We start from the raw sequence: 26,667 nt of genomic DNA, 5'->3' as shown, positions 1-26,667 counted from the left end.
AGAAAACCACATCACCTTTCATCATGTTGGAAAAAGCCATAAGCATATTAAATTTTAGTGGCATTTTCTGCGACTGAAATGCATGCACTGAAGTGTTAAGCTACTTAAGAACAGAATAAAATAAAGGCAAGGAGCTGTTTGCATGTAGCACTAAGTTACCGGTGAGTGTTGTAGAAAAATAATTTTCTCAGTACCAGCTGAAGGTCTGATTTAAATACCCTTTGTGTGTGTTTTCATAGCAGGTACCCCTTCCTCACTGAATTTACCTCACATACACCGATCAGCACTGTATTTTTTAGAGCAATTTAGGTTCGTGGCAAAATTGGGAGGAAGATGCAGAGATTTCACATGGAACCCTCTGCCCCCACTCATGCATAGTTTCTTCTCCTTTTTCAACATCCCCCAGCGGAACGGTACACCTGTTTTGCTGGATGAACCTGCACTGACACATACTTATTACCCAAAGTCCAGAATTGACCTTAGAGTCCACTCTTGGTGTTGTACATTCTATAGATTTGGACAAATGTATGATGACATGAATCCTCCAGGATAGTGTCATGGAATAATTTCGCTGCCCTAAAAATCCTCTGTGCTCTACCTGTTCATCCCTCTTTCCCCCAACCCACCCATCTTTTCACTGTCTCCATCATTTTGCCTCTTCCAGAATGTCACTTGTCACATAGTTGGAATCATACGTATATTTTCACCTTAGCTTCTTGGACTTGGTAGTTGGCAACTACGATTCCCCTTGGACTTGTTCACGCCCTTGTTTTGAGTGCTGGATAACCTGTTGTCTGGATGTGCCACAGTCTTCATTCGTTCTCAGTGCCTCATTTTAACTGATTTTCTACAGGGCTGTAACTAGGATGAGTTGAGTGAGGCACTCAGGAACCATGATGGAACCAAGAATAATTATATTTTAATACAATATTCACAAAGTCAAAATTAATGCCAAACTCCCCACCGTGGGGAGCTCCCCCTATGGTGCAAGGGGATTGCCTGTGTCTCTGCAGCAGCAGGGACAAGGGTTTGATCCCTGGTCCCGTGCAGTGGGTTAAGGAACCCAAGTTACTGCAGCCCTGGCGTAGGTCACAACTCGGCTAGGGTTCTGTCCCTGGCCCAGGAACTTTCCAGAGGCCACCGGTGCGGCCAAAAAAGAAAACGGAAAACCCCCACAGTGAACAACACATCAACCTTTTATTTATTTATTTATTTTGAAGATTTTTTTACTTATTTATTTTTTTAAAAAATTCTACTCCAATGAATTTATCACATCTGTAGTTGTATAAGGATCAAATAAAGGCAGGACCACGGCAAGCTCCCTGAATGCCGCCGACAGTCATAAGCAAAGTTCCTTCTGTTCATGACCCACACTGTGGACAGCATCTTCTTGCTCTGAAACCTGGGTCTTCCCCAAAGGTGCTGCTCCCCCTGTAGCCTTCTCGCTCTCTCTCTTTTTTTTTTTTTTGCCATCCTCACAGCACTGTGCCTGGAGGGAGAGCTGTTCTCCTCCTCCTTCATAGTCACTTGCAAACCACTCCACTCTTATTCTCCCTCAAACGCGCCCCACCCCAACTGTGAAGCATGAGCTCTTGAACCAGGTCACCCTTCCCTTTCCCCGGTTGGAGGCACCTGGTAATCTCTTCCTACCTCAGGGGTGTCCCCCTCCATCTTTGAAGGTTTTAGGTCCTGACTTTCTGTGATTCGGTCAACTGCATCTTTTGTAATTCTTAGGTGATTTTAATATTGATCTCAATGACCCGAGTCCAATTCCTTCCTTCGTTTTCATTCCCCCAGTGGTCTTGCCTTCATCATTCTTCAGCCATTCCCCGTAGTCTCCTTCTTGCCATTGTCAAAAACTGTAACGCCTCCAAAATCTTAATTTCAACTTTCAGTCTCTCCAAATACGGCTTCCAACTGCCCCACCTTCCTTGGTGCGTTTAGGACGGAATTCTCTTGCCCACACGAGGACACGTTGGCACAACAGCCTTTTAACCATGTATCCCACCCTTTATATTCCCACTTTGGATTTCACAGTTCATCTTTAGAACCATCCTCTTGGAGTTCCTGCTGTGGCACAATGGGATTGGCGGTGTTTCTGCAGTGCCAGGATGCAGGTTCGATCCCTGGCCTGGCACAGTGGGTTAAAGGATCCAGCGTTGCAGCAGCTGCAGCGTAGGTCGCAACTGCAGCTCAGATCTGATCCCTGGCCCGGGAACTCCATATGCTTATGGATGGCCAAAAAAGAAGAAAAAAAAGGAAGCATTCCCTCAGTTCTTTTATGCTTTCCTCTCTTCATTGTATTTATCTGCCAAAATGGCAACCCTGGCAAAATGCAATATTTATGGAGGGAAAGGCCATTTTAGAAATATGTTTTTATGTTTATATTTTCCTTCAGATCTTTACTCATTACTATGAATAAATAGAAGTGATAGGATATTTTCATAAATATATTTTAGTTCATCAAGTTTCACATTTCATTCCAAGGGCTCAGTAAACACCATGATTTATTGGGAACAGTAATCAGAGCAAAGGGCTGTCTTTAGTTATCAAGGGAAGAGATTCATAAATGCAGTTCTTTGTCTAAATGACACTCATGATAACTGTTTGATAAATTATTCTTATGTAAATTACCTTGAATAAAGAGAAGGATTTTTATCTAGAGAGCTTTGCTGTATGTCATATCCTGTAAATGAAATGTTTGCCTAATTGAGTGAGATAGGGATGGATTGAACTTAAGGCATGGTATTATTCCCAGGCGTCTCTACTATTTAACGTTTATTGAGGGCATTACAGAATATAATCGTCACACTACTTATTTTGCACTGAAATGACCCCATGCTTATAAGAGAGCCCCCTCCTCTCTTTCTATTTTTATCTCCTCTGGAAAGATAATTTTTTAAGTCTCTGGAAAGATAATATTTTAAGGCTGAATGAGTGCAGTAAAATAGTGGTTACATTGCTTAGTGTTCTGAATGGAATGATGAGTTTTTGATCTTTTTCTTTACCCCGTAATTCTCCAGTTGGAGCAGACTTGAACACCTTAGAATAACAGTGGTGGCTGATCCACCGTTTGTGCATGCCAGCCTCTGCCCCAGGTAATGATTGATCTTTTTCGTGTGCTTTCCCAGGTCTACCCTGAACTGCAGATCACCAATGTGGTAGAAGCCAACCAACCAGTGACCATCCAGAACTGGTGCAAGAGGAGCCGGAAGCAGTGCAAGACCCACACTCACATTGTGATTCCGTACCGCTGCTTAGGTGAGCTGCCGGCCTTGGAGCTGGTGTTGATGGTCCTGGGGCTTTGGGGATGAGAAGGAAGGATGCTCTCATTCGATATACAGGCTCTTCCTTCAGCCTATTGCTCTCTGTATTGGACTATATTTTGGACTCTTGAGGTAGCCTGCATTCTGACAGTAAAGGAGCAGTATTTCTGGGCTTCCTGCCTCAGAATGAATTTATCTAGTGTGTTTATTATAATTACAAATGTGTGGACCAGTCCCATAACTGCTGAATGAAAATGCCTAGTGGTGGGGCCCAGGAATCCTAATTTTACCAAATTTGGTAGGTGATTTTCATGTATGCTAATTATGTAGACTAGGTAGAACTGGAGCCTTGTGTGTTTTGTTCACAGAGACTTCATAGAAAAGAGAGCCTCAGTGCATTCGTTTCTTAAAAATCTCTTTCTTACACCTCACTCCTCCTCCTGTTGGGCAGTAATTGGGTAGCTAGTGTTGAGGGGTTTTTTTTGTTTTTCTTTTTCTGCTTACATCAAACAAGAGCCAGCAGTTTGGTCACTAAGGTTAAAATGTGTCTTTCTCTCCCTAATCTCACATTTTACTTTGTTATTTTAAAAACTGCACTGTTGGAGCTCCCATTGTGGCTCATCAGTTAACAAACCCAGCTGGTATACATGAGGACTCGGGTTCAGTCCCTTGCCTTACTCAGTGGGTTAAGGATCGGTGTTGCCTTGAGCTGTGGTGTAGGTTGCAGACATGGCTTGGATCCCATGTCGTTGTGGCTGTGGTGTTGGCCAGCACCTACAGCTCCGATTTGACCCCTAGCCTGGGAACCTCTATATGCCGCAGGTGCAGCCCTAAAAAGACAACAAAAAAAAACCCCAACCTGCATTGTTTCATTTTGTATCATGCTTTTTTCCACTGGAAACTCCATCATACTCCATATTTTATCTGACTTGGTTATTAGTTTCTTCCAACTTGATTTTTTTTTTTTAATGTAATCAGGCATTGAGGAAATCAGCAGTCTCTGATGTGATTGCATTTAGATGTTTTCCAGAAGTTTATTCATTGGTAAGATGGTTGTAAGTAAAGACATAGGGATTTATCTTTGAAGGATGTGCACAAGTATTGATATATCTTCCAGTGACATCTTGTGAAGACTAAAAAGGGTCTTTTAAAAAAGTCCCAACAGCAAGCTCAGAAAGTCAGAATGACAAAGATTCTGGAGATCTGTGTCATACTTGGCTCAAACATGGATGTCACGAGACCACATTAATTATTATTCATACTGCACATAATTTGAGATATTAATAGCAAACACTGGATATTAGGATGAAGATTTCATCTGGTGGATTTATGATAAGGAAAATGCGAAAAACCAGCTTCTTGAACATTTGACACTTAAAGAGTTTTCATGTTCCCTCTTATTCCTTGTTCCTAAATACTTGACAAGATTTCTCAGGCATTTCTGTCTGACTGGTGAAAATGAAAATAAGTAGTGTTTAAATATTCGATTGCAGACCTCCAAGGTCAAGAAAATATGGCCGTCAGCTGTCTTCAGGAACTGTGTCTTTCAGTATAATTTAGTTGTTAAACCTAGAGACTGTTTAATTCAGTATAAGGAAGTAGATAAAGAAGCATTTCATTAGGCGGGCCAGGTCTTGTTAATGCTTTATTTCTTTTGGTTCTCATTTACCCATGCTGTGGAATGTTTCAATTACATTTTCTTTAGGAGGTAGGCTCCCTGGGGACCAGTCTCTGGATGAGCATTATTGCCAGTGACACCCAATAGGACACTGACAACTGCAGTTGCATTTCAGAAGCAAATTTGCAGCATTTTGCTGAGATCTTCCTGCTTCATAATTCTATGCAGAATTACTAGAATTAACTGAAAGCTGGCATCCACATTAAGACTGTAATTCACGGAGTTCCTGCTGTGCTCTAACGGAGTCAGCATTGTCTGTGCAGAATTCCAGGATGCAGATTCGATCGCCAGCCCGGCACAGTGGGTTCAATGATCCCGTGTTACCGTAGCTGTGCTGTAGGTCACAGCTGCAGCTTGGATCTGATCTCTGGCCCAGGAACTCCATATGCCATGGGCCACCCAAAAAAAGAAAAAGAAAAAAAAAAAAAAGATTGTTATTCTCTACCACTGTGCCACTAGTTGTGGCAAATTTCCCTGGACCCCAAATCAGTTGTATCTCCTTTGCCAGCCACTCTCCCTTCCCCTGCCCCACACTCCTCCCTATGTCTAAAAAGCCTATTCCTATGGCAAGAGGGAGTTGAAACCCCAAGGGAAAAACCGCTATGACAAGGAACAAAAGGTATATCAGATGTGATCAAATCTAAATAGGAAGTCAGGAGATGTTATGGTAATGCTATGGTTACTCTCAAATACTTGTTTTTATTATGCTTGTCTGAATTATGTACCATTCGGGAAAACCCTGGCCTAAGAAATTGGGGTTTGGGTCATTAATCTCACCTGGCAAACACCTGTTTGAAGGTAATATTAATGACCTGTGCTCACCGTGTTCTGTTAACCGCTGTGCAAGGAGGGCCACTTCAAAATGTGTCATTCCATGGACAGCTATTTCCAGAGCCCTGTTGGGCAGAATGAAGACGGACGAGAGGAAATGGGGACGCCGATAAAACAGTTCTTTCTCTGAAAGGCTAACCAAAAGGATGGGAAGGAGTTGATTCCTGCTGAGGCTTTGGCATCAGCATGTTTCAGATTTCTCTTTCATCGGTTGAGCAAGTTGCTGATTGCAGAACTGAGGTCACTCGTGATGTGTTTAGTACCAATTTCCTGGGTCTGATGTTAGTATCTGGTATTAAATTAGCACATCGACCCTGCCTCTTCTTGACTCCTAGCAGGATTAGAGAATCATTAGATATTTGCAGTAAGTACCTGGGCTGTATGAATCTTTTGTTGCATTTTCTCGTTTTATGAATCCTTGGTATTTTTCCACTGAACCAAAAATTAGGCCCAAATATAGAGCATAGAGCATCTGATGCCTCCTACCTTGTTACTGAGCCTAAGTTAGAATTAAAGAAGGTGGATACCGCTTGATTCCTAGGTACTGGCAAATTTTCCAGAGGTCTTTTTTTTTCCTGCCTTTTATTTTTTTATTGAATGAAAACTTCTTTAAATTCTGTAGTGCTTTACAATGTCCAAAAGTTTCACACACATGATTTCATATAATCCCATAATAACCCTGTTTTACCCCTACCCCTGCATCACCACTCTCCCTTCCCTCTCCCCACTGGTAACCACTAGTTTGTTCTCTTTATCTGTGAATCTGCTTCTTAGTTGTTTTATTCACTAGTTTGTTGAATTTTTTATTTGGCCACACCAGTGGCATATAGAAGCTTCTGGGCCAGGGATCGAATCCAAGCCTCAGTCGTGACCTACAGCACAGCTTCAACAGTGCCAGATCTTCACCCGCTGCTCCACAGCGGGCATTCCAATTTGTTGCATTTTTTAGATTCCACATATAAGTGATGCCATACTGTGTCTGTCTTTCGCTGATTCATTTCACTTAGCATAATGCCCTCCACGTCCATCTATGTTGCTGCAAATAGGAAAATTCCCTTCTTTTACTAAAAGTATTCCAAAAGACGGTATGTCATATAACCCCAGTAAAATACACACAGTGTGTCCTGTTTTCTAGAAAAGGAATGGAAAAACATAAGTGTAGTTTCTATATTTTTTAAAATTCCATTAATATTTCATGGTCTCAATAAATTAAACATTGTTTTTCCTGTTTTCTTCCTCTCCCTTTCCTCACTTCTTTCCTTCCTTCCCTCGTTTTTCCCCCTAGAGTAAAAACTCTGTTATATATGCAATTTCAAGTTCTTTAGACTTTGCATAGGGCACCCATTGAAATAGGTCCTCTGTGAGGCAGGCACTGGCAGTTTATTAGTTTCACCTCACAGGCACAAGTATTGAGTCGGCGAGACTGAATTTCTTGCTGTAATTCACATGGCTATTAAGTAAGCTATTATTCAGGACCAAAGCCCAAGATCTTTCCATTCTCAATCCAGTGTTCCTTACAGTATTAGCAAAAAAGTTGAACTGGAGCCGATAACTACCTGATTTACAAAATCAAATCATAGAGGAAAGGCTGTGAATTGGAGGCAATAAGTAGCCCTTTAGAAAAATCTTACCACAGATGTGTCTCATAAAAGACACAGCTGTGTTGCTAGAACCTTCATGGTTCCAGGATAAAACTCCACGTGATAATGTTTTCCACTTTATGCTAGTAATAGGCAATATGCTTATATATCACTTGCTGCTTGAACGAATAATTAGTTTAGCATTACCGTAAGTACCCTCTAAAATTTCTGGCTATAGCCAAATAAATCCAGTAGACAAAAGAGATTATTTTACTGGAGTTAATTCTCAGAAAGGTGCTACCTGGAAAACAGTTAAGATTGTCTTCAACATGACAATGTATTGAAATTCACACAGGAGTTCCCGTCGTGGCGCAGTGGAAATGAATCCAACTAGGAACCATGAGATTGCAGGTTCGATCCCTGGCCTTGCTCAGTAGGTTAAGGATCCGGCATTGCCATGAGCTGTGGTGTAGGTCGCAGACACAGCTCGGATCTGGCATTGCTGTGGCTGTGGCTGTGGCAGGAAGCAACAGCTCCGATTCGACCCCTACCCTGGGAAACTCCACATGCCATGGGTGTGGCCCTAAAAAAAAAAAAAAAAAAAAAAGACAAAATAAAATAAAGTAAAATTCACAACAAAGCTTGAAGGGAGAAAAATGCCTGCTATGTTTAGCATGCAGCCTTCCTGACCTTTTTATCAGATGCAGGATCCGGTGCTGCACGGGGTTATTTTTCTCTAAACCATGTATTCGCCTTGGGCGTGCTTGCTCTCCAGTGTCTTGCATTCCTTGTCTAGATGGAGAAAGTGTATTAGGTTGCTGTTGCCACTTTCTTCCCATGGACTGGATGATTTCCCTGGAGACTGACGTGGTGTTCTCATTTCACCTTTTGCTTTTGGTTATGCCTCTGGCACCAGAGGGTAAGCCCTGTCTTAATCATTTGAATATTTCATTAGTTATCCCATGTGAGATTCAAGCACAGCGCTATTATTACTCAAGGAGAATATTTTCCTTGCAAAGCATTCAGACCCTTTCCATTTGAATGACTCCTCTTCATGGTGTAATGGATCCACTGTTGAAATTGATGCTCTTCTGCCTTTGTCTCTGTCTAGTAAACCCAGACTTAGGTTCAGAGCCTAATCCAAAAGAATTAGAAATTAAAGAATTACCCTTCAAATCCCATTTTATTTCATTTTATAGTCAAGACTTTCCAAACATACCAGTAGTAATGACCAGGAAGCTATTCAGATATGGTCGGATGAGAAATGAAAGTTATTCATTTTAATTTTGAATTTTATTACTTTAATAAAACTGTAGGGCAAGCAAACATTGTTTTCTTGGTGACTGCTTTTGTTTGAATAACCTACATCTGTCTTAATTTTCTTTAGTGTGAAAAGCATGTATTTGTATGCTTTGACAGATATTGTACCCAGTAGTTTTTGAATTTATGATAAACAATTCTCTTGAGACATGGTAGACTGCAGAACAATATTCACGATTGCTGTGTAAGACTTCACCTAACTTTAACACTAGGGGTGGGGATGAGAGAACAATTTTCTTGTGGACCCTGAGGCTCTTTTAAATGCTCAGAGGCCCCAGCATGGAAATCCAGTGTGACCGCTAGTCAGTACCGCTGGCTTCTCCGGTCCTGTGACCTCTGAGTTCTGTAGGTCCTACTCCTTTGAAGTCTTGGGAGATATTTGCTACGGCCAAATAAACATCCAGTGAAAAATGATGTTTGATGAGGCTGGCCTCTGCACATGAGAAGGATACAAATCCCTGAGTGGTTCCTGTTTTTAAGGATTGTCTACAGTGTGCTCTCATAAGGAATGATCAGAATCCTCCAGTATTTCTTCATCAGAGAAGGCTAATCACTCACTTTGGACAGACTCAGACTCCTTTTTATGCAAACTTCCACCTTTGAATATTTCATACTCCAAAATCAAACCAATGTATAGAGTCTCATTCTCAGTTGTGTAAAAGAAAATATGCATGGAAAAGAAATCTCACCAGTGTTTTAACTCCAAACAGTGAAGTTACAGGTGATTTTTGTTTTAGTTCAGCTTTTTTGTATTCATTTCTATAATAAATGAGTAGTTTTATCTTTAGAAACAGCTGGACTATGAAATCAGTACATAAATTTTGTATCTATCTTAAGTTTAGTGATGGTTGAAAAAAAGTCAAAAAGCTTGAAAGGACACAAATGATTCTTTTTTCTTTTCTTGTTTGGCCAGGGATTGAATCCAAGCTGCAGCTGTGACCTATGACGCCACAGCTGTGAATGCCAGGTCCTTAACCCACTGCACCACAGTGGGAACTCCCACAAATGATTCTTAATTTGTTTTCATCTATTGGTAGTTGTGCTTTATGAGTTTTATACAGTAGGAATAACTTCTTATGGGAAAGTATATTGTAGAAGCACCATGCTGACAAAATAAAAGAGTTTGTCTCCATTCTAGCTTCAACCAAGTTTAAGCAGCATTAATCATCAATAATTCTTCAGAAAGAAAAATTGATCTTGCTTAATTTAATTTTTTTCCCTCCAAAAATTGCTTTTAGGAGCTACATTTGTTTCAGGGTGGATTATTGAATAGGAGGATTACGTTTATCCTATAGATTACCTCTGCCTGGGGAAGGAATTAGAAGGTGTCGTTAAGCAGGAAAACCAATAAAAATTATTTCCTTCCAGTTAGGCCATCTGCCGAGACCAATGATCCACATTGGTCCCAGTTATGTTGGCTCCAGCTTGACTTGCTTTCTGAGGTTTGCGAAGGGAAACGGATTGAAAGATTGATTTTTTTTTTTTTTTTTAAGACAAATTTAGTGGCTTTGGTTGGCTCCAATTCCGATTTAGTTTCTTCTTTTGATTTGAATTATTGTGTCTGCAATTATGTCTTTATTCTGGGACTTTTAACAACTTATGTTTTGTCCAGGATAAGAGCTATGATAACATGGATGATTTACTGAGGGACATGTTTGATTTTGTCTTTGTTTTAAAAAGTTGATAGTACAGTTGATTTACAATTTTGTAATCATTTCTGCTGTACAACAGTTGACTCAGTTATATGTATACACATATCCCTTCTCTTTCAGATTCTTTTCCCACATAGATTATCATAGAATATTGGGTAGAGTTCCCTGTGCTCTACAGCAGGTCCCCTTAGATAATTGGAGTCTTCATGTAATTTTAAAAAGAGAGAAAAAAAGCTTTCAAAAATTTGCTCTTATACCCTATGGATGTGGTCTCTTGTCAGTGCTGTACCAGGACATGCAATTCATCTGCATAGATCCTAGATGATAGGAGCAAAAAAGAAATCTCAGTTTATTATAGTATGATTTTGTTCCAGTGCTGCTCAGTAATGCTTTGAAAATATATAGTGAAGGTAATAGGCATCTCATTTGTAATACATGCTAAGAATTGCAGTTGTGTACTTGAAATTCTCCGATTTCAAAAGTAATACGTGTTCATTGTAAGAAATTTAGAAAATGTGACCACTACTAAAAAATAATAACCCAAACTGCTTCCTTTCAGCCTGTATATCTTTTTGCATGTATGTTTTGCTTTTATTTTTTATGTATTTCTGTGTCTTTAGCTTTGTGACCTGCTTTTTTCACATAGCATTTTTACGATAATGCATGAAGTTAAATATTCTTGGTTAGCACAATTTTTCATCTAACGTTACAGTGGATGTTAGGATGTACTTATTACACATTCCTTATTTTTGGCTCTTAGGTTGTTTCTTTTGTTGTGGTTGTTGTAAAATGATATTGTGAAAAACATCATGGTAGATAGGTTTGCATTCATTCGATTTTTACAAAACATTATTACCTAAAGCCTTGCAAATTTTATAGCTGCTTTAATAAAGTATATGTCCTATTTAATCGTAAATATTAAAACATGGAGGAAAAATTTTTAATATTGACATCTGATGCTGAGTTTAAAATAATTATACAGATACCTTTACATTTAGCTCTCATATTTTTATTGATAATGAATTTAAAATCATTCATCATTTCTATTAGTGTTAATGATAAAGAGACTTTTAAAATAATTTTTTCTCTGAGTTGCAAACTTGGGAAACAGTTGACTGTTTACAGAGAAATCCTAAAAAATGACTAATAAGAGTTATAATTTATGTATTCATTGTGTCAGTTTTTACTGGCTGTCTGCATGTGCTTGACCCTGGAGAGAGGTGTAATATGGTCCCTCTTTCTGAGTTTGTTATCTAGGAGTAAGGGGATTCTAGCTAAGGGCTTTAAGAAGGATCTCACAAGAAGTAGCCTTGAGCCAGGATTTCAAGGATGAGGGGCAAGAATGGAGATACATGTTTAGATTTTTAGACAAAGTTGAGCAAAGTGCTAAAGGTAGGACCTTAAAAGGCTATGCGCTACTTTCAAGAAGTAATCCGTTATCATAAGGGTAGTAGTTTTTTTAAAAGCATTAGTGTTTTCCTTCATTTATAATATTATTTTAAATTTAAGCCTATGTCTAAATACTTATTTTCAGGCTGACATTGAATATATACCTCTTTTATATACATACGCAATGATTCTGTTATCTTTTGGCAACTGAAGTTAGAGTTTTGGCCTGTAGGAAACTTCTTTTTAAGCTAACAATTCAATCAAAAATGAGTAGAAACTCAGGGATCTCCTGCTACTCTGGTTGCCATTTGTATGTGAAATACCAGCACTCTGAGTTGTATATAAGTATTGTGGTTCCTTCCAAGAGATACTGGGAATGAAATTTTTTTTGAGATTATTGTGGATTCTCCGTACAAGTGAGTCATGACCCCCATAATTTGCTTGCTTTCATAAAGAGCAGCTAAACTCATGAGAAGCATATTCTGTGTCCATATTATTTTTAGACTGTTTCCACATGTATAGAGAGAGACAGACAGATGCTGGCATGCAAGAAGTTTTAAAAAGTCACATGTAATAAATTTCACATGGTTACATGTTCACGTATTTTATTAGAAAAGGGCAAAAACGCCTTTAGATTTAATAACAGATCAGCTAACTAGAGTGGATGATGTTACTTTGAGTTTCTAATTTCACTGTCTGTATTTGGAATTGGTACTGTCATATCAGATCTGATGGTCTTGAAATATTTTGTTTTCTGTGCCAACAAGTAAACAGCTGCTTCCTGGTTACATCTGCATAATTTAATCTTGGAAATCATTAGCTTGCTGTTTTAACGTAAATACAGTATGAAGAACCCTAATGTTCCCAGTTAACCTCAAGTTATGTCTATTGTCTTTTGTCTTGGAATTTTCTTTTTTTCCTGATTATGCATGATTATGGTAGAGAATCAAGAAATTAACTGACTTTTATCAAAGCTCTCTTTTTACTCTGGTAACTTCGTTTTTTAGGTAGTCTGTTGCTTGCTGTCACTTCCAACCTCTAACAGAAAGGAAACCAGTTTTTTCCTTTTGTGTTTACAACTCAGTTCTCATCATGGTATTTCCCAAAACAAACAACACACTTGAGGTCCTTTCTTGATTTTGTTTACTGTTCTGGCCAGTAAGTAACTGTCCAAGGGACTCTAGTAGAAAATATAATTTGACAGTCGTGCAAGATTGTTTGAGATTTAGGGTCCCCCGTTTTAGGCCACATGTATAATTGTAACCAGACAAAGAATATAAAATGTAAGGAAAAATTGAGAGTGACACAAACAACTATTATTATGGTTTCCGGAGAACCACAGGAGAGTGGCTTGAACCCAACATAAAAAAAGGTAATTCAGTGAATTAACTTAGACTCTTACCACAAAACCTAAGTTTTCATTGTATCTTGATTAGTGAACTTATTTTATTTTTTTAATTGAAGTGTAGTCAATTTACACTGTTGTGTTAATTTCTGCCTTAGCAGAATGATTCATATATATATATATATATATTCTTTTTAAAAATATTGTTTCCCCTTATGATTTGTCTTGGGACATTGAATATAGTTCTCTGTGCTATACAGTAGGACCTCGTTTATTTCCCCCCCCATATAATAGCTTACATCTGCTCATCCCAACACCCCACTCCATCTCTCACCCAACACCCCCCTCCTTGGCAACCACAATCTGTAGCGAACTGTATTTTAAAAGTAATGTAACATATATAAAATGTATTAGACATAGACTTAATGCCATCACAAATTATAGGAATTTTTTAATGTATGTCTTCCTTTGGAAAATAACTGCTTTTCTGTAAACTAAAAAAATTTTAGTTTTGATCTTGTGAATTCAGTCCTGCCTATCTTTATAATACCTCCAAGTAAGTACCCATTAAAGTATAACTATATTTCCTATGATGTGAAGAGTTAATTTTATCAAGCACAATGAAGTGAAATTTGGGGAAATAATTTCCGTCAGGTATTTGAATACATTTCAAAAAAAGTCGTTTCATGTTAGGATTGACCAAAAAAGCATTGAGGCAAAAAGTATGCCCCCAAAAGGCATCGAGTGGTGTAAGAAATGACATAAAGATGACAGCCAATGTAAAGCCCAAGTAAAGAGGTATTTCAATTTCAGTCTCAAAGGATGTTATGAAATGTTCAAATTTTAGTGCTTGAAACAGCAGGCTCTCCATGCTGGCCATGCTGGTTTTACTGTAGAGTCCAGAGATGAATTCTGTTATCTTTCTTTTTTAGCACAGTAGTCACTGAGTGGCTTCATTAAATTTTCCCTGTCTTCCACATGCCTTGATAAATATCAGCTCTTGCTGGTGATGTGTCTCGGGAGGGTTTTGTTTTTTTTGTTGTTGTTGTTTTTTGTTTGTTTTTGTTTAGTTTTGTTTTGTTTTCTGTCAGTGAGTCTCAGGCTTTAGCTTTGAAACCTGATGGTGAAAGTCCCAGGGCGACAGCTGTGCAGCAGTCTGGAGAGAAGCCAATCCCGACTGGAGGAGAACAGGGAAGGGAGGCTCCCAGGAGGGAGGTCTCCAGCAAGAAAATAGCACTGATGGACCTGCCCGTACCTAAGGGTGGTTAGAGTTCTGTTGCAGAGGTCGAGGAGGATGCAGTAGCCAAGCATAAAAATGGAGCAAATATTAACTTTAGAAAAAGAAAACCAAAAGTTAAAAAAATAACAAGCAGTTGTAAGATAAAAAGAATATATCATGGCCCCATCTGAGCAATATTGAAGCACTTAAGTTGCAGATGCTGTGTACAGGGTAGCACTCTACCAGAAGGATGGTGGGAAGGGGAGAGGGGAGGGGCCGACAACTTCACAGTAGGACGACCAAAAGTAGAAAAATCAAGAGAACAGTTGGAGTTCCCGTTGTAGCGCAGTGGTTAACGAATCCGACTGGGAACCATGAGGTTGCGGGTTCGGTCCCTGCCCTTGCTCAGTGGGTTAAAACGATCTGGCGTTGCCGTGAGCTGTGGTGTAGATCGCAGACTCAGCTTGGGCTTGGATCCCGAGTAGCTGTGGCTCTGGTGTAGGCCGGTGGCTACAGCTCCGATTCGACCCCTAGCCTGGGAACCTCCATGTACCGCGGGAGCGGCCCAAGAAATAGCAAAAAAAAAAAAAAAAAAAAAAAAAAAAAAAAAAAAATAGCTATTTAAGTACAGAGTTGAGAAATGTGCAGGTGTGTGGCCAAGAGACAATTAAATGAGTTGACAATAAATGATTTTTATTACTTCTTTTTTTGCTACGGAAAATTTTTCCAAGTTGGTCTATATCAGGAAGAAATTGAGTTTAGGTTTCCAGGTTTTTTGTTTTTTTTTTTAACCTGGAAAACTTCTTCTAAGATTAAAAATTGCAAGTGCAGTTAATGTTGCAAGTGTCCTGATTTAGCTAACTTTTGAGTTGGATAAAGCTAAATTGATTTCATGGAGCTGAGCATGTTGTGTATTGTTTATCAATTTTGCAAGATATCGGCTTTTCCATGAGTATAATTTATGACTATAAGTGTGTAAAATTGCCTTTGTATCTATTTTGCGGAATTCAGGGCAGAATTTTCACTGTTTTAGATGTTGTAGAGGTTTGGAGTTGGGATCGTTTTTGCTCTGGAAACATGCTGACCTTCTCTGCTGATTTAGTGACAAGTTTAAGTTCAGGGACTCAAACTCAACGTGATCAAAACTCAACTCCTCTTCCCCAGAAGTTCTCTCCTAACCACAAATCTGTTGAACTGTGCAATCCTAATTAATAACTAACTTTACGACCGGATGGTCTGAACTTTTTATGTAAAATGAGAGATTGCTATAAGAATAGGAGATAAGGATGGAGCATATAGTAGAAGTTTCTTGAAAGACGGTGAGGTATGGTATGGATGCTAAGGCAGATGTAGAAAAAAATGAAGAGCTATGAATCAGAAAACATGTTCCGAGTACAGTACTTTGTGTTGGTTGTATTGGTACGTCATGTTGGAAGATTAAAATAGAACTAAGACAGTGGATTATTTAAATTTGGAATAGTATAGAAATCACATTTTTGTTTGCAAAGACATTGCATTCATTTGATTGTCTCTTTCATGTGGTGTCTGGAAAAATATCTTAATAGTCCATGCCATTTTATTTATCTTGCATATGTCATTAATATGCTAAAATCACCTCTAAGATATACTCACTTTCTCGGTCCTTGTTAATAGTTTATCTTTATTCTGTGCATCAGGATAAATACTTTAATTATGTCGGTTTTTTTAAATAGATGCTACAATTGGATTAGAAAAAAAAACTCCTCCTCTGGAGTATTATTTTCGTAAATTGTAGTAGCCTGGCAGCATAATGCCTCAATTTCTTTTGAATTTAATTAGCAAACCCATGAGAGGGTAATAGATTGGAAGAAAGTTTTACAATGAGTGGATTAGAGGGCCAGATGAGGAGAAAGAATAATCATAGAGCTGTATTGGGTATAAATAATACATGGTGTTGAAGACTAAGAAGGCTTTCCTATAATCCCTGAAAATTTGTAAATAATTGTTTTTTTATCTGAAGTGTAAGCACTGTGAAAATTGGGACTTTTGTCTCATTCATTGAAATATATTCCCAGAGCTTTAAGCATGTGATGGCACATAGTAGGTACTTAATAAGTGCATACCGAATGAATGAATTGAGGCGTTAGCTGAATATTGTAAAAGGAAGGAAAACTAAAAGGAGGAATAGCCTAAACACTAGGAAGGCAAAGAGCATAAAGTAGCAATTTTTCATGCAGAAAAGAATCTCTAAGATGATGGAAATAAATGGTAGAGGAAGGACAAGCTTTATTTAACAACCAAGAAGTAACATAGAAGTCTCAGGTTAGGAAGAAACTAAGTGGGTTTTTTTTTGTTGTGTTGTGTTTTGTTTTGGTGGGGGAGGGGGATCTGGATAAAAGAACATTAAACTCTTATCTCTAGGAAGGAAATAGGGTCTAACCTATATGTGTCTGGTTAAAATTCAGTGTAAAAATTAATAAAAATAAACCTCATTTAAAATAGAGTCAGGCATCCCTTAAGTGTGAGCTTTTATGTACACACCACCCATTGCAGCTTTACACTTCTGAGCAGGAAGGTCTCTACTACCCCAGTAGGAGGAAGATTTTCACCTTGCCTAACAACAAGCCCAGCCAATGGAAAATGCCACAACTCAACCAATGAGAAGCCATCACCACCCTCAAATCTGTCTTTTTCCTCCAATGGGCTTTTGTTCAAATCAGCCCCTCCCACCTTCTTTTTCTCTATAAGTAACATTTCTTTCCTTCTTTTGCTCAACTTACGTGTTATTTTTGCTGTAGCTTGATTGTCCCAAATTGTAATTCCTCGCTGTTTCTGAATAAACTCATTTTGCTGGTAAAACAACTGGTTGTTTGTTTTAAAAGCTGACACCAGTGTTACCAGAGGCATCTGTATTCAGAGATAAAACATACTATTAGATGAGTTTATGACATTCTCATTACATTTAGCTTTTAATTCTAATTATAAAGGATTGTTTTAACAAAAACACACTTCTAAATGTCATTTATAATGGTAATGCGGTCTAAAAACTTACTTCAGATTCTAATGTTGTATCTTAAGAATTAGGATAATATGTGTACTAACCATAATTCCTATTGTATTTAAGTGCCTTTATTAAATAATGAGGCGAATGTGGTGCTTAGTAGGTGCTTGATGTGTAGTGTTAAACTTCTAGAAGTTTAAATCATCTCGTGACATTAAAATTTGGGCTATCCTATTGATTCATTAATTATGGGTACATGTATATTAAAAATATTACCCAGCTGGAGTTGCTCTAAAAAAAGCTTCCCCTTCAGTTTAAACTATTTCACCAGAATATAGCACAACTTTGCTTTTGATTTGGGGGTTTGGGGAGGGGTTGGGGGACTTTCGGGCTGTCACTGAAGACCCCCTTCTTTATCCGCTCCAGGTTGCTGGATTCCTGTGTGTAAATCATGTAACTCTTTCCTCTTGCTTTATTGAAAACTTAAAATTGCCAGTTGGTGGTTTATGAAATCCTGCATTCTCTAAGCCTATTTATTACAGTAGGCTCATGTTCAGTATGTCAAGAGATTAACCTCTGTTTTGCCATTTAGCTTACTTTTATTTTCCATCCTGATTTAAATGTTTAATCAAAAATCCCAGTTGAGTCATGGGTACCAGTGCACATGCTTTCTTTGGTAGGTTCATTAACTTCATTGTGTCGGATCTTTGACTTCATAGTGCCCTTTGGTCAGTATACCCTTAATTTCATTTCATATATCAGCAGTTTTTGCCTTCTCATGTTTCATCAGCGACCCTTGCGTCCTCATATGCATCACTTAACCCCATATCTTTAACTTCAACCTGGCTCTATCCATTCACAGCTGTGCTTCTTGATAGGCTCGTCAGCTGTTCCTAATCTGTCTTCCCCACCTCTCCCTCCCTCCAGTCAGCTGTCATCAAGCATCCATCCCTTCAGCTGCACCGAATGTGCTCTTTGCTCAGACATTTTTCTTTCCTTTTTAGTTTCTCAATAGTATCTAGTCCTGTTATCACTGCCTTCTCAACACACATCCTGCCTCTGTATGTCTCTCTGCTTACTCCCATTCTTCTTGCTCATTTTTCTGCAGCCGTCTCAATATTGATGTTTTATATGAGTCCTCCTGGTTCATTGAGTCCTCCTGGTTCGTTCATTTTCTCCCAATACGCATACAAGGAAACTTCATCAGTGCATTAGTTTCCCAAGGGCCTGGCTTGATGAATCCTGAAGTTATTAAATCCAGACCAGGCCTCCAAGTATTTACTGGTCATCAGGCTTGATATGACTCCCAGCATCTTGATAATTAGTCTTGTCCCTGCAGGATAAGAACATGCAGTATACTGCTAATTATGCAGAGTATTGGCTTTTAGCTTTCATGAACATTTCATCTAAGATGTGTGTGAGTTTTCATTATCAATAAATGGTGAATTGGGGCTTCTCGGGTTAAACACAACACATGAACATGGAATATGCCTTTTCCATTTTTCTCTGTTGGCTTATTGTATCATTTGGGATAAAAATCTGTTTGGGGCAAAAGATAGGATTGTCTTCAGCTTTTATTAATGTGTTCTGGACCCTTGATTTCATGCAGAGGAATTAATTGGATATGAATGAGCTTAAAGTAGAAACCCTGCTATTGATGCAAAAATATAAACCATGCCAGGCTATCACCATCCTCAAGAGCTTTTGTAGTTATTTTGTTTTATTTTGCATTTTCTGCAGGTTCATGACAACTAGCATGCAAGAATAAAATGAATTAAGTTCCTAAGAAATATTTATGTATTCAATTTTCACCTTTTTTAAAGAAACGAGGAGGTGCAGTTAAGCACCACTCTCAAAATATGAGTGTAAGAAACATTTGTAGATATTTTAAATATAAATTTCCTACAAAATATATATTTTCATATAGATGTGACCTCAGTGTTGGAATTAACATATTATGCTGTGAGGCGATCTTTCATTTGTACTGAAATTTATAACTGAGAAGAAGAGGATTAAAATCATCTGGAAGCAAAACATGGGAAACTGTCCGAATGTAGGAATGTTAATTAAGCAGCTGCCTAAATGACTAAAGAATGATAAGATGGTTTTATCAAATACTCAGAAGTCTAAGAAAACACACATACCATCTATCATTTATTGTTGATGAATGTTTCTTTGCACTTGAGAACTGTTATCAAAGATATCTTTTATACATACTTGGTCTGCATTTGGCTTTTCGGTACATCAGCCCTGTCTTCCCAAAGAGATGGCCTTCTATCTATAGTCTTTAAAATAGATATTTTCTTTTTTTTTTCTATAACATTTTCTAAAATATAGTTGATTTACAGTCTTGGGCCAATTTCTGCTGTACAGCAAGTTGACCCAGTCCTACAGGTATATACATTCCTTTTCTTATATTATCTTCCATCATTTTGGTCTATCCCAAAAGACTAGATATAGTTCCCTGTATTACGCAGTAGGACGTCATTGCTTATCTATTCTAAATGTAATAGTTTGCTTCTACTTACCCCAAATTCCCAGTCCACCCCACTCCCTCCCTCCTTCCCACTGGCAACCACAAGTCTGCTTTTTATGTCTGTGAGGCTTTTTCTGTTTTGTTGTTGTTGTTGTTTTTGTCTTTTGTCTTTTTTAGGGCTGCACCCACAGTATATGGAGGTTCCCAAGCTAGGGGTCAAATTGGAGCTATAGCTGCCAACCTACACCATGCCACAGCAACACCAGATTTGAGCTGAGTCTTCGACCTACACCACAGCTCACAGCAACACCAGATCCTTAACCCAAAGATTGAGGCCAGAAATCAAACCCACAACCTCATGGTTCCTAGTCGGATTTGTTTCTGCTGCACCACGAGGGGAACTCCTCTTTTTCTGTTTTGTAGATGAGTTCATTTGTGCCATATTTTAGATTCCAGATGTGTGATATGGTATTTGTCCTTTTCCGTCTGACTTACTTCACTTAGTATGATAATCTCTAGTTGTATCCATTTGCTACAGAGCCGTTATTTTGTTCTTTTTCGTGGCTGAGTAGTATTCCATTGTATATATGTACCACATCTTAATCCAGTCAACTGGTCAACTGTCAATGGACATTTAGGCTGTTTCCATGTCTTGGCTATTGTGAATAGTGCTGCAAAGAATATAAGGGTGCATGTATCTATTTGAATTATAGTTTTGTCCAGATATATATCCAGGAGTGGGATTGCTGGATCATATGGTATTTCTATATTTAGTTTTCTGAGGAACTTCCATACTGTTCTCCATAGTGGTTGTACCAATTCCCATTCACGCTAACAGTGGGAAATGAGTATTTTCTAAGGATGTATATAAACAGCTAATTTCCCAGTTAGAGAAATTTAAAAACTAAGGCTTTGAGATATCCAGACAGATTGAACTGACTGAAAATGAAACATCTAGAATTATCTTGTAATATAATGGGTGGGAAGGGTGTCAGGCCGAGAGGAGGAACTGACCTTACCCTTCTTTTGACTGGGAGAAAGAAAGACATGCCTGAATGGTGACCTCTGAGTAAACATTACATTAAAACATTAAATGGGTCACCTTGAGCTTGCATAATGCAAATCCCATAGCCTGTTAGCCTAATTGCATTGTTGGAAATTCTGCTTTGGGCCAGAAAATAGCAAATCACTTAACATTTTTTCTTAAATAATTCCAAAAGACAGATATTCTTACCCCAAACCAAAAGTCCATCTTCAGCATTTTCCCCAAACCACAACATCTCTAGGGTAAAACAACTGAGACCCAAAGTATAATTTTCCTTTGATCTACATTTTAGTTACTTTTACAACTTTAAGTAAAAGACAAAAACTGTTATTATTTGGAATGAGAGATACCCTAAAGTTACCCCTGTATTTGAAGCTTTAATGATACATAATTTTCCTCATTTGTAAATGTTAAATCTGAAATGAGAAATGTGCCTTCTTCAAACACTTTCTGTGTGTGCCTTCTCTGTATTTGGAAACACTAGTTAAGACTTAGTTTGATTTAAAGGCCAAGCTTCTGCATGCCTGGAATTCCTGCTCTTCAAAATATTTGCTCCCTGGAGAGGTCAATTGAAGCTGGAGCTGTCATGTGACTTTGGACGGGTGACCCGGAAGACGTTTGGGTAATGGAATGGGCTTTGGCAGAGCTCCACTGCTTTCTGGTTGAAGAGAGCCAGGACAGGAGGGCAGGCTGGCTGTGTTCAGACAGGAAGCCTGAAAATGTTCGAAGCCTGAACGCACCTTCATTTAATGCCTTTGCTTGATTGCTTAAGAGAATTTTAAACTGCAGCATCCATAAGTGAGCTGTAGCTTGTACTGACGTGTCTTTGAATGATCTTGCCTCTAAACAAAAGCATTCTCTCTTTGCCGGGTGTGTAAAATTTGAATGACGCCTGTACTCTGTTGGAAAAGAACAGACGTTTTCATTACACAATTCAGTCAAGCAGAAAAGTAGCAAAGTGAGCAGAAATTTTCATTTACATCCATGATTGAAGTTGCAGTGAGAAAAGAAAATTGCTAGGTTCAAGAATAGCCTTGTTCTCATTCTGTTAGGCGACACGGGGCTGTGGGGGGTGGTCAGTACGGAAATAGTTTTTAATACTTACGTTATGGAGGAAGCCTCTAATGAATAGTTTCAAATTGTGCATGTCTTTTAACTGACCTTAGACGTTTCAAGGGTTTTTTTGAGTATCTTTAAAATGACTCCAGTATCCCCTTATTATCAAGTCCATTGTTTATTTATTAAAATAAGGACTTGGGTTCCTTCACTATGGAGATTCACAGTAATCTTTTTGCTTTTACTTGTGAGTATCCACAGGTATAGACAGATAACTCAGTTGGGCCAAATCTAAGAAGCTGTCATAAGACATTGGATTAGGAGGAGGGATCAGAATTTTCCAGGGGAAATTCTCTGTTAAATAGTTTGTGATATATCTTTTGATGTGTGTGTGTGTGTGTGTGTGTGTGTGTGTGTGTAGAGGCTTTAATGTAGTAATTTCCTACCCTAAACCCTCTTTCTTGGAAGTCCAGAAATTCAATTATTTCACGTCTCTCCGTAGCAGTAAGCCCTGAAATTGATTTACAGTAATGAAGCTAAGCCTTGTTTATAAATCTGAGTGGCAGTTCTAAGTCCACAGTGGTTAACAGAGGGGGAGATTCTAATTTAGCCAGATCCATCCCCTCTGAAAAGATCACCTGATTTTTGAAGCATGGCTCAAAGTGAACTGGGTTATTTCTGAAACACTTTCTGATTGAAGCGCTTGATGAATCGTGTATACTTATATTTTTCTATTCTGTGAGATATCGTGTCCTTCTTCCCTAGATAGTGGTTTCTGTACAGTGGCAGAGCTCTGATCCTTTTCCCTATGTTTTAACAAAGCCTTGGGAATTTAGAGTCTACTAGTGCCAGTAAAGGGTGTGCTAATTCCAAATACCACAGCCTAGATATTTCCTAGCTAGCTCTTTTGTGAAATGCTGTGATATCATTTTTTTTCCTGCATCATTCTCTATCTACTTCCTCTTGCCCTAAATAGTTTTGTGTCTTTTAGGATATAATTCCCCCCCCCCGCCCCCCGGGAAGTTTTGTATTAGAAAAGCTCTGAAATATAGAGCAGTGTTTATTCCTCTAATTGTTAGGGGACAGCTCCATTGTCTCCTAAAGCTAGATATTTCAAGTCTAGACAATACACACGAGAAAGCAGAACGGACACTTAATAAGCTCTCAGGGAGCAGAGTGGGGGAGTTGGGTGTTAGGGGGTCTCCCACTTGGGAAAGAGATGGGCTCAAACAACCGAGTCTGGGCATTGCGACCACATGAGTGGAGCTGGTTACAAGCACAGGTGATGAATGTGCTGAAGGTCCTAGGTCAGACCACCAGGGAGATGGAATGAAGCATTGAAACTCCTCTGCGAACCATAGTGAGTGATGCAGAGTGTAGGGATGTGGGTTTATGATGAGTAGCTGTAGTCGGTGAAGAGGAGAGGGAAGAACTAGAAGGATACATTTTTTTTTTCTTTTACTAAGGAAATAATTTACTGGAGTTCCCAATTTCAGAACACTTGGACGTGTGGCATGATCTGCTGAGATCCAGCTTCAGAAATATGGGTAGTGTGAGTGGAGTCGAGCCGTACAGCCTAGCGGGATAGAGACATGAATCTGTGATAAATAGTCCTGGAGAAAACAGAAGCATAACATAGTGGGAAAGGGAACCTGGGTTTTACCACCAAGTAGAATAGGTTCCGCAAGCACCACCACTTTGGGCTCCCTGGAGATGTTGAATTTTGCAGAGGTATGAGGCAGTCTGAGAAATCCCCTGAGCCTTCACTGGAAGGTAATAGAGAGGGAGCAGATGGGAGTTCTTTCTTGGCACATCGGGTTAAGGATTTGGCATTGTCCCTGCAGTGACTTGAGTCGCTGCTAAGGTGTGGGTTCGATCCCTGGCCCTAGATCGCTGGCCATGGGCACAGCCAAAAAAAAAGAAACGGTGCAGAGCTAGTGTCAGTGGAGGGTAGGAAACTGGATGAAGATGAAGTGGGAGAAAGTAATTGCTACCCTGAGAGGTGCGTTCCCTCTCCTGTCTGGTGGGCCCAGGTCAACAAAGTGGATGAGGCCATCCAGTGTGAATAGGAGCTGGTGGTACCAAGGATGCCCAGCTAGAGGAACTCTCTGAACAAATGTCTTCCATAGGTGGAGAGTCATCGCCAGACCATGAAGCAAAGGGATCATGGGAAAAACCAAAAGAAATGATCGTGCATGAAAAGATTGAGGAAGTGTACGACGGGAACTTAAAATTTGCAAAGTTGGAGTTCCCATCGTGGCGCAGTGGTTAACGAATCCGACTAGGAACCATGAGGTTGTGGGTTCGGTCCCTGCCCTTGCTCAGTGGGTTAAGGATCCAGTGTTGCCGTGAGCTGTGGTGTAGGTTGCAGACGTGGCTCGGATCCCGCGTTGCTGTGGCTCTGGCTTAGGCCAGTGGCTACAGCTCTGATTCGACCCCTAGCCTGGGAACCTCCATATGCCGCGGGAGCGGCCCAAAGAAATAGCAAAAAGACAAAAAAAAAAAAAAAAAAAAAAAAAATTGCAAAGTTGAAAAAGCAGGGAGCTGGAAGACCTGAGCAGCTTCTCAAATGTTAAGCCAGTCTCTCGGTTGAGGGAAAATGCTGCCTTGAGCATTGTGCTTCCTGAGGGTTTAGCAGACTGAGTTGGAAGAGGAAATTGACAGGAAGTGGAGTGTCTCTATGAAGAAGTTAGCCCACGGGGCCCTCTGATATCTTCCAAAGGCAAGTTTTAGCTCAAGGCTGGCAGGATAATCAGGGTGCCACCCGAGAGTGCTCTTGCTCCCCAGCTTATTGTCTGGCCCAACAGAAAGAGGTACAAATGAAAGCATGGTGAATATATGTGCATCCCTGTGGTTTGCAAGATGAAGGGACAGGATGACTGTGAAGTCACTTACAGCAGCTTCCAAAGAGCACACACCGTGGCCAAGCAGGAGGGATTGGAGCCCAGGAGAGCCTCTCATAAATCACTGGAATGTAACTGTGAGAAATAACAGAGGTTCAAGGAAGATACTGTAAGCAATGAAATCCTGTTGTGTAGCATAGGGAATATCTAGTCACTTGTGATGGAACATGATGGAGGATAATGTCAGAAAAAGAATGTGGGGGGGGGGTGGTTGGGTCACTTTGTTGTACAGCAGAAATTGACAGAACATTGTAAGTCAACTATAATAGAAAAATAAAAATCTTTAAAAAAGGGGAAAAAAGGAAGATGCTGCAAAGTTTAGGAAATAAACAGCAGATCTATAGGAAACAAATTGCTGAGCTCTGGCTACAAGGAAGAGCTAAATACTGCATCCTCATGATGGATTAGAATGTCTTTCTTGGTTTGAACTATGAAAGTGATTATACCAACAAACATGTTGAGAAGATGTGGTATTGTAAAGCCTTTGGAATTATAAGGTATTAAACAGCAAATAAATTGAATTCTGTATGAAAAAAAAAAAGTTGAATGTTGGTTCTATTCCCTTATCTTGTTTCCATATAAGATAGATTTTGACCCCATGAGGAATTGCTTATTGTTCTTCAGGAATAGTTCCAGGAGTTGATGGGTAAACTGTGTACTAATCTAGTACAGTTGGGTACTCGTACCTAATCTAGTACAGTTGCTAAAAGCAATGCCCACTTTATGGGGGTCCAATAAGGGAATGGAAATGTTGACCAAAGGTCATCATTGAGAAAGAATGGAGGAGGCAACTGAATCCTTAGGCATGAATGATAAATCTGAGTGAGAAGGTAAGAGCAGAGGGTAGAGGACAGAGTTTTACTTTATAATCAGAGATATTAAAAGATGAGTCAAATCCGAGCTGCAGCCACAACCTACCCCATGGCCATGGCAGTGCTGGATCCTTAACCCACTTTGCCATAGCAAAAAGTCCTGGAGTTTCAGTTTTGCAAGATGAAAAGATTTATGGAGATTGGTTTCATAACTATGTGAGTGGACTTAATGCTACTGAACTGTACCCTTAAAAATGGTTAAGATGGTAAATTGTATGTTATATGTATTTTGCCACTATTAAGAAGAAAAAGAAAAGCATTCTAAAAATGCTTTTCATAATGCAATATTTCATATTTCATAATGCAATAACCTGTAACTTTTAAAAAACCCTTATAACTTAATAAGATTAGTTATAATGGATTATCTTAAGTAGACCCTTGCTACCTGAAAGAACAGCTGAACCCAGCTCTTGGGAGCTTGTTAGAAGGGCAGAGTTGGGCTGCCCTTGGACTTGTTCAATCAAAACTGCATTTTAATAAGATCCCCAGGTGATTGGGGTACAGGTGAAAGCTTGAGAAGCCCTGCTCCAAACATCACTTCTCAAAGTGTGGTCTATGAACCACCTGAATCCGAGTCCCTCTGGGAAGGTGGTTTTCACACCTGTCCCAGCACACGCGTTGGTCAGGTCCAGTCTTGGGGCCAGAAGGGGATGGATCTGCAGTCTGATGAAGCATCCCAGGTGACTCTGAAGCACATTCGAGTTGAGAACCTCCTGACCTGGAAAAATGTAACAACCATTATTTTCATAATTCCTTCCTTAAACTGATGTTGATTTGAGATAATTACAAATATGAATAATAGAAAGCCCTGTTATTAATAAAGTCAAGAATATGAGTAATAAAATTAAAAAGAGGCAACTGAAAAAACACCTATAACAAACTAATTTGGGGTGGTTGAAGAGAGTGTGATTCAGAAATTTATGGAATATTGTAACACTTTGCTGAAATAGTGCTCATTAAAATAGAGTCAGGGCCCAAAGTCAAACCTGGTTCTCTTATTAGCTGGGCAGAAACTGGATCAGATCTTAGATTCCCAATCTGTAAAGGGGAATTGA

At 39.2% G+C, this 26,667-nt stretch overlaps 1 protein-coding gene across 8 annotated transcripts in view; it reads left to right on the top strand.

The window, feature by feature from the left end:
* The window catches only part of APP (amyloid beta precursor protein), a 281,267-nt gene that overhangs the window by 80,980 nt on the left and 173,620 nt on the right, over positions 1 to 26,667 (top strand). For all 8 annotated transcript variants that reach the window (XM_005670305.3, XM_005670303.3, XM_005670302.3 and 5 more), the window contains 1 exon segment: positions 3,132 to 3,261. In XM_005670305.3, coding sequence (XP_005670362.1) covers positions 3,132 to 3,261 — 130 coding nt within the window.

Source organism: Sus scrofa, chromosome 13 (genome assembly GCF_000003025.6).
Source record: "Sus scrofa isolate TJ Tabasco breed Duroc chromosome 13, Sscrofa11.1, whole genome shotgun sequence".
Classification (NCBI taxonomy): Eukaryota; Metazoa; Chordata; class Mammalia; order Artiodactyla; family Suidae; genus Sus; species Sus scrofa.
This window is presented reverse-complemented; position numbering and strand designations above follow the sequence as displayed.